Source organism: Macrobrachium rosenbergii, chromosome 29 (genome assembly GCF_040412425.1).
Source record: "Macrobrachium rosenbergii isolate ZJJX-2024 chromosome 29, ASM4041242v1, whole genome shotgun sequence".
Classification (NCBI taxonomy): domain Eukaryota; kingdom Metazoa; phylum Arthropoda; class Malacostraca; order Decapoda; family Palaemonidae; genus Macrobrachium; species Macrobrachium rosenbergii.
In genome coordinates, this window is record NC_089769.1 from 1743161 (window position 1) to 1755465 (window position 12305).

General features: G+C 36.3%; 1 protein-coding gene across 1 annotated transcript in view; it reads right to left on the reverse strand.

Moving 5' to 3' along the window:
* Positions 1 to 540: 540 nt before the first annotated feature.
* The window catches only part of LOC136854475 (uncharacterized), a 25656-nt gene continuing 13891 nt past the window's right edge, over positions 541 to 12305 (reverse strand). Inside the window, exons 2-5 of the mRNA XM_067130777.1 lie at positions 10034 to 10173; positions 4005 to 4463; positions 3145 to 3357; positions 541 to 1483 (exon numbers count right to left, since the gene is read on the reverse strand). Coding sequence (XP_066986878.1) covers positions 965 to 1483; positions 3145 to 3357; positions 4005 to 4463; positions 10034 to 10078 — 1236 coding nt within the window. The 5' untranslated portion in view covers positions 10079 to 10173 and the 3' untranslated portion in view covers positions 541 to 964. The remainder of the gene's footprint in view (positions 1484 to 3144; positions 3358 to 4004; positions 4464 to 10033; positions 10174 to 12305) is intronic.

A 12305-nucleotide genomic window follows, 5' to 3' on the forward strand; every position in this document is an offset into this window, starting at 1 on the left:
AATAGGACCCAACTTGTAATACTGATATCATGACACAAGGAAGTCACCAGACCTCTTCAAATGTTTTCCATTCATGATAACAAACTCACCTTCTGAAACATTATTCATCTAAAAAAAGAGTGAGGTATTCCTAAAAGATTTCTTTGGTAATATTGTTGTAAAAATAGAAATTTTTTTTCCAGGCACTTCGATGTTATACATTGAACATTGCATTCATAGGTAGGGGAATGTAAGAAGATCTGAAATATCCTGAACCCTGAAATGATATAGGTGTAATGTTCATGATAGAAAAGTATTCATTTATGTCATATATATGTATATATTTGTATACATATCTATACATAAAACTTTATACCAATAATGACAAGGTAATCGACTGGTAATTTGACCATTGTTTCTGAATGGTTTTCGTATTAGTCTTATTTCTCAATTAATAATAATAATAATAATAATAATAAATAATAATAATAATAATAATAATAATAATAATAATAATAATAATAATAATAATAATAATAATGCCTAAACATGTACCGAATTCTTGCTACATGCTGATTTCCAAATGCATTTTGTTCCGTGTATGAATTCTTATTACAAAATTCTACTGCAGGACAAAAAGAGTCCCTTTGCTGAACTTTCAGGCAAAACTAAACCACTAGTTTTGTTTACTGACAACCATTTACAAAAGCTGTAACCACAGGAGTTTGAAAACAAATAGTCACAGTTATTAAGGCACGTTTTTATGCATCAGTTGCACTGCTGAACATATCAGTTGCACAGCTGATTAGTTGCTGAACAGTTGCTGTACTAAATCCACACTTTCAGTTGGGTTATCAGCAGCACTGCTGACCATATCAGTTGTACTGCTGACTAGTTGCTGTTGCTATATAAAACCTCACCTTCAATGACAGCTGAAGATCAAATGGGCTGCAGTATCTGTGGTCTCTAAGACCTCGTCTGTAGTTCACAAAGGCACTAAGACCCCACAGTCCACCACTTTCACCTCAGTGATGTCTTTGATCTGCGCCGCAGCCGCAACAACCTCCAGACCTCGCCTGACCTTCCCCAGAACCTGCATGTAGGTCATGACGTGGCTAGGATTCCTCGTGGTGATGGAGAACTGGCCAAAGCAGGAGATGTCTAAAGGCGACCTTCCCCAGACCAGCCCTGCCTTGCTAGTCGTTTGACACATGATGTCCCCAACTTCACTCCCGTTGAACATTTTGTTGTGGACCTCTACGGTATTCAGGTTGCCCCCTGCTAAGACGTATTCCCCAGGCTTTCCTTTGTACTTCACCTCCAAGAACGAGGTGTTTGCGTACGTGGGGCCCTGCTCTCCAGTGCAGAGCTTCAAGAAGATCTGGCCTGCGGCTGTGTTCGTGTAGAGGGTGATCAAGACGCGGCCTCTGACCATCCCAGCCCAAGCAAGGTCCATGAAAGCAGTTGTAGAAGAAGTGTCGAGGAGAGCCACCATGTCGCTGTACTGGAAAGCGAAATGTTTGGGATATTATGAAGTCTTTTGTGGGAGACAGGTGATTGCCGAGTAAGTAGCTACTTATAGATCTTAAATCAAAAAAAGAATGGATAATACTTTCTGTCATTACCAACTCAGTTTTATCAAAAAGGAACATTAGATTTTTAGTATACTTCCAGAACTATAAGATTATCACGAACGTTAATTTCTCATTTATGTTGGATACGTTTTACCTTATGAATACAAAATTTACAATCGTGAACTTACCAACAAATATTCATCTCAATCTCTCTCTCTCAGATAAACTCAAATATTCTTCTAAACCTCTCTCTCTCTCTCTCTCTCTCTCTCTCTCTCTCTCTCTCTCTCTCTCTCTCTATATATATATATATATATATGCAAATATTATATATTTACTTTGTTCATAACACAGTTATAATTCAGTCACTGATATAATCATCATCCCTGCAAGCAATCCACATCCATGAATAAACAAGTACGTGTAAAACAAAAAAGATATCTGGTACGAAAAATCACTGACGAGAGATTTAGCAACTAGATGCCACACTACAATTTCACTTTTCATTCTCGCTGTTCATTAGGTCCCCTGTGGTTTCCAGGACAATCAAGATTTTTAAGTCCTTGTGCCTGCGTTATCATCACTCAGTTTCGTTTTATTTTTATTCTGAAAATCCAAATTTGTTGCTGATATCTGGTGGCATTGTCACATTGACTGGTTGCTTCATTGCAAGTGCGTAAATGCATTGTTGTTATTTGAGGTTCCATTATGATCATTATTATGTTGTGGGTTAATCTCGGTTTGGTCACGTTCATGAAGGCCTCCTAAGAGAAAGCATAAAACAGTTTTCCTTTTCGTTCACTGGAAACTGATTTACATAAAAGTGCTTATAATATTTTTTCATCAGAAAGGTTTTTGAACTGCGGGATTATTATTTTTGAATTAAGTATACCAAAAGCAATATAAATGTCTAAGTAAATATCTTTCAGTACTTTAATTTTAGCAATGGAAGTATTAAATATGACTTTGAAGCTTGGTTGTGAACTTATTATCGCGAGATAATAAGTTGGCAAATGAGAGAATTCTCTTTGTTTTAACCAAGCGTGATTTTTTTTTTATCCTGCCTTTAGTAATGTATATAGTTATATACATTTGGAATCTCTTAATATGGAGGTCTTAGATATAGTAGAAATATTTTCAGAGTTAACTACACTATTCGACAGGCCATGATTGACTATACTCAACCACAAAAATCAACACCAAATATTCGACTGACAATGACTGAACCACAAAAATCAACCGTAATCATTCGACCGACTATGATTGGACCAGCCACAAAATCAATCGTAAATATTCGACTGATTATGACTCAACCACAAAAATCAACCACAAATATTCTACTGACTATGACTGAACCACAAAAATCAACCGTAATCGTTCGTCTGACTATGACTGAACCACAAAAATCAACCAAAAATATTCGACTATGACTGAACCACAAAAAAACCAACCATAAATATTCGACTGAGACCATGATCGAACCATAAAAATCAACCGCAAAATATTCGACTGACTAAGACTTAATGACAAAAATCATGCACAAATCCTAAAACCTTGACGATTAAACTGACCAACATTTGCGACGACCTACTTTGAGCGTGCGAGTGGAAGGAGCTGGTTGGTCCCGGAGAGTGTGGAGAAACATCCTGCCATCTTGCAAACTCATGACAGCGCTCATGAAATGGTCGTTATCTTCCTTGATGGCGTAGATACGACGGTGGCCGCTGCTCGGTTCTCTGAAGGGGCGGGCCAGGTCCCTTCTCCAGGGCAGGCGTTTGAACTGTTCGGGAGGAAAAGGGATGAACTGTTCAGGAGTAAAATACTGAACTATTCGTGTGTGGAAAAGGGTGAAGTGTTCAGGAGGAAAAGAGTGAACTGTTCAGGAGGAAAAGGATTAATGGTTCAGGAGGAAAAGAGTGAACTGTTCAGGAGGAAAAGGCTTAATGGTTCAGGAGGAAAAGAGTGAACTGTTCAGGAGGAAAAGGCTTAATAGTTCAGGAGGAAAAGAGTGAACTGTTCAGGAGGAAAAGGCTTAATAGTTCAGGAGGAAAAGAGTAAACTGTTCAGGAGGAAAAGGCTTAATGGTTCAGGAGGAAAAGAGTGAACTGTTCAGGAGGAAAAGGCTTAATAGTTCAGGAGGAAAAGAGTGAGCTGTTCAGGAGTAAAAGACTGAACTATTTCTGTGGAAAAGGGCGAAATGTTCAGGAATAAAAGAGTGAACTGTTCAGGAGGAAAAGGGTGAGCTGTTCAGGAGTTTGAAAGGTGAATTGTACAATAGGAACTGGATGAACCGTTCAGGAGAAAATGAGTGAACTGGTCGTGTTGCCCCTAGACTTCCCTTCCCTTCCCCAAAATTTTCAACATTAAGTGACCCAACGGGTTGACTGATTTAGTATCAAGAGAATAAAGACAAAAGAGCTGAAAAAAAAAACAGCTGACTGCAGCCACTACCTTCATGAAATTCGGCAGGCACTTGCTGGCTCTTCGGAAGACGCCCCCGCAGCAGCAGCAGCAGCAACAACTGGACGAGGGCTTCGTCACGGAGACGCACGTCGCCGGCCTGTTGATGGACGTCTCAGTCCTCTCGGGAGTGCAGTAAGCGGACCCACCCTTCCCGCCCACCAAATCCGACGTGTCCGTCTGGGACGTAGCCGTCACCGTGATCTTGTAGGGGTCGAAGTACTTCTCCCTGGCCATGAACTCCTCCACGATGTAGCTGATGGGCAGCTCCGTGGCCTGCTTGAGGGCGTGTTTCCTCCTGCAGTGCGGGCAGCTGATCTTCTTGTTCTTGATGAGGTCGGAGATGCACGAGGTGCAGAAGGTGTGACCGCAAGGCAGGCTTCTGGGTCTCCTGCCGACCGAGTCGAAGTTCTCGAGGCAGACTTTGCATTCTTGCGGTCGGTGACTTTCCTGGAAGGTTTAGAAGGCTTTAGTGTTGGTTATTTCTCCCTGGAGACCTTCGTTTAGCCAAAGATACTCACATTTACGCATTCATATCATCATAACTATATTAAATCTTCAATGCGAATAATTATAAGCAAGTCTTTGCGAGGCTGTTTAATATTTACATACATGTGCTATTTTAGATCATCTGCAGTTTGCATTTTCACATCTTATTCAGTGTTAGAGACATATGCATTGATAGATATACTTTTATGAAGACGTCTGGTCCAGAAAGAGAGGGTCTTAAAGATTTTTCAAGGAAATTGGAAATAAATTTATAATTGCACACACACACATATATATATATTTGTATATATATATATATATATATATATATATATATATATATATATATATATATATATATATATATATATATATATATATATATCTCATAAAACAATTTATCTTTAAAGACATTAATGTAAAAAGAAAACTATTCTCTTTTATATAATCATATCTAAGATTTATCATTAATTTTACAAAAAAATAGACGAAAAATCAACTTTTGCTTGACTGTCAACTCAAGCACGTCATTATTTCAGGGTCACGCTAAAGCACCTGCGAGCAATGTGAAAGCAATCTGGTTAACCAATAATATCACTTTCGAGGCCTGGGCTGAAGGTCAGTCAAGTAAAAAGGAAAAGTAACTGTTTCTGACAATCATCAGTCGAAACTGCACTGGAGGTCAGAGACGCATGCGCAGAACAGTCGAGTACAGAGGTAAACAAAACAAACGAAAAGTTGGTATGTTTATGCTACGTTTTGGTGATTTTCCGTGAACGGATCATGTTATTGATAAGGGAATGTTTTAAATGTTTTACAAAATACGCCTTGAGGACCAGAGGAAGTGGAGGAAAGTGGACGTATTAAAATTCAACACTGCAAAAGGATTCGTGTACGAATATGGATAAAGGCATACAAAACGAACGAAGGACTGGCGTTTATATGACGTTTGGGTACTTTCCATAACTGGATTATGTTACAGATAAAGAAACCATTTCCAAAATACGTCCTGAGGAGTAGAAAATGAGAAGAAAACTGGACTAATATCTAACACCGAGAAAGAAGGATTCATGATATGGAAAGACCCGTTTTACGAGAATGTGGATTTATGATGTATAGACTCGTCGGGTGAGGCCAGTATTTACAGAGAAGTTGATTTCGTCAATTCTTTGACAAACTGACAGATATAGATGGCATGACACTTATGCTGTCTTAGTTATAATAAAAAAACAAAGAAATGTATGGTATCAAGGGATGGTAAATAACCAGAAATTAAGGATTACTGAGAATCCAATAAAAAAAGTGGTTTTTCAAAATGATGAGTGTACATTTTCTCAATCTTAATGCCATAAGTAATTCATGAAGGCATAACCGTTGTGTTTTGTACACGCAACTGCAGGCACTCACGCGCAGAGAGAGAGAGAGAGAGAGAGAGAGAGAGAGAGAGAGAGAGAGAGAGAGAGAGAGGCGGGGCGAAGGGGTGTTTTTAGATGTGATTTAGTTAAACTTTGTTTTAAGGTAAACAAAAAACAAATGCCGAGCTAAATTTTTATCAAAATGTTGGCAGAAAGTTTTTTTATAGATCACAACTTACGTTATATGGATTTAAAAAGCAGTTGAGAGAGAGAGAGAGAGAGAGAGAGAGAGAGAGAGAGAGAGAGAGAGAGAGAGAGAGAGAGAGAGTGCAATGATACAAAGAATTAATCCATCACTTTGTTATTTCGTTTACACTTAGCTGAAAGAAAATCGCCATCAATATTAGGACTACGAATTCCACAAACAACCTCAGTTCAATTATTCCAAGCACTATCAATTCAACTTATGACGCTAACACCAGAAATAAGAGACCTACTGATTCCACATATGATTCCAACACCGTTATTCCAAGTACTATGAATTCCACCAGAAATGGAAGGGCAACGACTTCCACATATGGCCTAAACACCAGTAATTTAGGGCTACGAATTCCACATAGGCCTCAACACCAGGGATATAAGGGCTACGAATTCCACATCTGGCGTCAGCACCATCAACTAACGGCCTCAACACCAGTAATATAAGTATCACAAACCTCACACATGACCCCAACGCCAGTTATATACGACACACACATATGGGCCCAAATACCTGTTATGCGAATACCTCGCGCCAACGAATTCCAACCGTACCTCCAAGTAGGCCGAACCTCTCCTGATAAACCTGCAACTACACCGTTCCCTCCAGGTCTTGTCTCTCCTGAACATCCCCATGGGGGGGGGCTTCGTCGTGTAAATAAGTCTCAAGAGAACGAAGGCAGCATACGACACGACGGCCGGACACACGGCAGTAATGCGGAGTTTCTCGTCATGTTCTCGAAGCGACGACCGCGAAGCTTGCTAGCTTTCGTTACATCGATCAGGACAACTCTGAGTGCGGGTAGTGTCTGGAGTATTGGTAGTCCTACTCCACACACACACACACACACACACACACACACACACCTTCACAAAGGGTTACCTTCAAGTGTCTTCTATTTGTGTCTTGCGCGAACTAGTTTTCGTTCGTGGCGTAGCGGAGTCACAGACGGAGTTTTCCATTGATGTTTTGTCGTTAACTGGAGCGAGACACTTGGCACAATTTATCGATTCGGTGACGCGTTTTTGGGGATTTTTGTTATGTAAATGGTTATGCGTCACGCTGGATGGTTGGGCGTTTTGATAAATATGTGATAGGTAATCGACAGCTTTTACTAAGGGTTACGGGAACAGTAACCTCATAAATTTTCGTGTTTCATAGCGTTTCTTGGATATGCTTTTCGCTACAGGGACTTGTATTGACGAACATTATTAGACATACATACATAAATGCAAACATACATGCATACATACATATATATACAGTATATATATATATATATATATATATATATATATATATATATATATATATATATATATATATATATATATATATATATATATATATATATATATATATATATATATATATATATATATATATATATATATATATATATATATATATATATATATATATATTTATATACATGCACACGTACACGTACACACATACATATATATATATATATATATATATATATATATATATAAATATATATACACATACACACATATGTATATACATAAATACATGTATCTTAGTAGAAAAACACTGATTATCAATGATAAACAGAGAAAAAGAACTTGGAAAAAAAGCACTTTCACACACAGTCATCCACGTGCTGATCTCAGCACAGAAAAAGTGACACCCACTTAACGATTTTATTGTTTTTCAAGCTTCGACTTTAAAACAACTCAGTCCCATTCTTGAACCTTCCATTCTCTGTTGTCCTGACACCAACAAACAAACAGAGAGTGGATTAGAGAAATGTATTTCAGTGGATTAGGTATCGATTCCATCGTCCTTGACACCTGCGTAGAGGCAGCCGTCAGTTACCAGTTGATTCTGAAGAAACTCACGGTCGCTTGAGAGGCGAAATGGTGCTTTCGCGTGGCAAGGTTGGAACAGAGGGAGGCCGCAATTGTATTAGCACTTTCGACGCTCGTATTAACTGGAGTTTATGTGTGTGTGTACATATATATATATATATATATATATATATATATATATATATATATATATATATATATATATGTATATACATACATATATATATTGACAGTTATTCGAAAGGTTATTTCAAGATAAGTATAGATACCACCTCCCTACCACTTTTTAAAAAATATACTACACCGTTTTCTCTTTCTTTAATGCCACCATCACCTTTTGGAAACGATGAACAAAACGAACACGTTCTCATCCACCATGGTAACGATAAACAAAACGAAAACTTTCTAGCCTTGCCTCTTGAAATTTTTAAATTTTTAAGTCTTTTTTCCAGTATACACGTTCTAAAGCAATAAAAGAACTTAATATTCCACTTTCGTGACAAAATGCTGAGGATTATCTTAATATCCTTTAACTCTCGTCAATGTCTCGCTTATTTTTGGGTTTATTTAGATTTTACTTCTATTTCCTATTGCAATGTTGCGTGGCACGAGCGTACGCAATGATCGTTCCAACATTCTGGCTATTTTTGTTCAATGAAAACGAACTAGAATTGTTACTCTTTTTGTTCAGAAATAAGTTCACTTCTTTCGTTTATAATGTCACTGCTTTCACTTGCCTTCTTATTGGCTTCAAATCTTCGTCTAAGAACCCTTATGGACAGAGCCAGTAGCCTGTAAACCCACGAGGGCTCCAAAAGCAGATTAGCTTGCAGAGAGAGACAAGTTATAGGAGAAGGTAATAAATAAATAAATATTTATGAGGGAATAGACAATAAAACCGATACACCTGAGATTCATATGAGACGTCAGCACAGAGAAGAGAGAGAGAGAGAGAGAGAGAGAGAGAGAGAGAGAGAGAGAGAGAGAGAGAGAGAGAGAGAGAAAAGTTACAGGAAAAGGTGATAAATAATTAAATACTTATGCGGGAATAAAAAATAAAGCCGAGACACCTGAAATTCAGGAGACTTCAGCAGAGAGAGAGAGAGAGAGAGAGAGAGAGAGAGAGAGAGAGAGAGAGAGAGAGAGGTTATAGGAAATGGTGACAAATAAGTAAATGCGAGGGAAGAGAAACTAAAACCGATATATGCAAAAGAATAATCTTATGTAACAACTCAAGATTATATAAACCTCATTTTTGTTTGTGGTTTAGATAAAACTCCCAGCAAACTGACAGAGAGGTGTCTGTGCATTGTCATTTACGGAAATAATTTTTCGTTATTAATTTCTGTGCAATTGTTTGTCTGTTAATCCGTTTGATGTGACTTGTAAACAATATCCCTGACAAATTGCACTTTCTCAGGAACCATTTAATTCTGGTAATGAATGGATACAATTCAAACACGCTTGCTTTTCAAATCTCTGTTGATGTAGTTACTTCGTGAAAGAATCAAAGCGTTTGTCGTGCTTGAACGTGCGCATGTGTGTGTGTATTGTTTTTTGTTCTTTAGAGGCCACTAAGTAATAGCTTAGAAGGCTTTACCGTGTTCCATGTTGTTAAGGCGCTAAGTTGTTATCGATTGTATACCATTAATTCAGCTCCGCCATTGGCTGACGTTGGCATAGGGAATGAATATTTAAATTCCCTTTTATCTTCTCGTAATACGCGAGTTGGCGAATGGCGTAGAAATCTTACAAAAAAGGTAACTATCTTACGATAGAATTACAGGTGGTAATAAGCGCATTACTAATTCTGAATCGAATCGAGTTCAATGCCATTTTTTTTCCAGAATTATCTGTTGATAGAATTACTGATATCATTAAGTCTGAATCGAATTGAGCTAATTTGCATATTTTTAATATGATTTGTCTATGAAGACGTGACGTCTTCATAATTATCCATTAACGTTTCATGAATTTGGTAAAGCTATAATTGATTAACGTTTTGCCTGGATTTATAAGAAAAGAAATAAAATTTACTCCGAACTGGCTCAATCTACACCAACACGACCCCACCGAACTCACCACAGTTTGGCCGAAGGAGAATGCCCGCACTAGTCTGGCGTACATAGCGCCATCTTGGAGAGTGGAACGGGTTCACAAAGAGAGTGGCATCATGATGCACTCGCCTTTCTGGTCTGTTTCATCTCGTGTGGGATGTCAGCCTGCAGATATGGGAAATGTTAGTGTTTAGAAAGCAATTTGAAAGTGGTTTCTCTTGTTGGTTAAGGGATTTCATCTGGTAAATAATAATAATAATAATAATAATAATAATAATAGCTGCGTTGTACCAATTGATTTTACATTGAGTTTTTAAATTCTTCTTATAATTCGCTTTTCATGCACGTCAATATTGGTCAATAGTTGGCCAATGTTCGTATTCAGGGGAATTTAAACATCGCTTTACAGCAGAATTTTATCCTGTAAAAGCAGGTTACTGAAACATGGCGTCGTAAATCCGTAGACTTTAGCTGTCTTACCGGAGTGTCTTTTTTTTTGACATCTTCACCAGCAGATGGATTCTGGGTATTTTTGGTACTTCTTAACTGCAGAAGAATTACCAAAAAAATTTAAAAACTCAATATAAAATCAGTTTGCACAAAACAATATTGTTTTCAACAAAACATGCTTGTAAAAGAGTCTATTTCCTTCATAAAAAAAAAAAAAAAAAAAAAAATAATAATAATAATAATAATAATAATAATAATAATAATAATAATAATAATAATAATAGAGGAGGAAGAAGAATGATAATAATGATACTAATTTATTGGTAATTAAAGGGAGGATCAATATTATCATATGATTCGCAATTAATTCCCCCCAAATTTCCCACGTACATCAGAATTTCCTTACATTTACCCCCTAATTTTATTTCACGCTCCGAAACCCTGGCTCCGTGGCATAAAGTTTATTAATATATGCACACAACGTTCGCCGGAATTTGATGCGTTCTGCTGAATTCCTTTGCAGTCTCTCTCGTTGGAAACTAAATACACTGAGTTGAAATGATCCAGCGTCTGAAACATTATAGAACGGTATCACTTTTCCACTTCAGTCTGCTTTAGTAATCAGAAACTTTGTTATGGGAATGTAATTTTTTTTCTTTTACTTCTAAACCAGAAAGTACCTTGGTGTCATATCCTATTTATTAATTTTAATTGTGGTTTTAGTTTGAATTTTGATATTAATTTTAACGAAATTTTTTTTACTTATAAACCAGAAAGTACATTGATGTCATATTTTGCATTTTAATTTCAATTTATATCTTAATTTTACTTTTAATCCTAATTTCTATTTTAATTTTCTTTCCTAGGAGACGTAAACAAGATCTGTGTGCAATGAGGAAAAAGTTTTGGAAACAATTTTCATCAGTTTAATGAATGAGTTTCAAAGAATGACAGCAAAAGTACGTATGAGACTCCTTATTAGTAAAGTGAATAAAACATGAATGAAATGCTAGATGAATGAAGCCACGACATTGACAGCACAATAGAACCTTGATGAGAGAACAGAAGTTCAAAAAGAACATCTATTTTAGTACTGCCTTCGTTCAAGAATACCGCCAACACTGCGAGTATTTTCACTTCAAAAAAAAGGATTAAAATAAAAATAAAAATTAAAATATAAATTGAAATTAAAATGCAAAATATGACACGAGGGTACTTTCTGGTTTATAAGTAAAAAAGAGTTTTCGTTAAAATTAATATAAAAATTCAAACTAAAATCATTATTAAAATTAATAAGTAGAATATGAAATCAAGGTACTTTTTGGTTTAGAAGTAAAAAAAAAATGACATTCCTTTAATAAATTGTATGATTACTAAAATGTTAATTCCCTGGTTCAGGAATTTTGTATGTTTCAGAAGTTACAATATGAAATTTTAAAAATTCAGGAATATCAAGTTGTTTAAAAACGTTGATTAATAATTTACTACAACAAATAATTACTGAAAGAAAAAAAACATGAGTTGTTTTTGTTCATTATAAAGTTCAATAAGTTTCCGTACCAAAAGTTAAAACATGAATATTAAAAAATTCATCAATATATATTTGTTTAAAAGCGTGCTGAAATGTTGCATGATAATTTCCTAGCGTAAATAATTATAAAAAGGAAAAAATATAAGTTCTTTAGGTTACAAAATTCAATAGGTTTACGTCGGTGCCATCAGACAAATAATAGGTTTCTATACTCTGTGCTAATCCAGACTGAAAAAAAAACCAATATTTATTTGGCACCCATTTGCATTATAGTGAACGAATATAATTCCACTGACATTTTTATTTGGATTTTCTT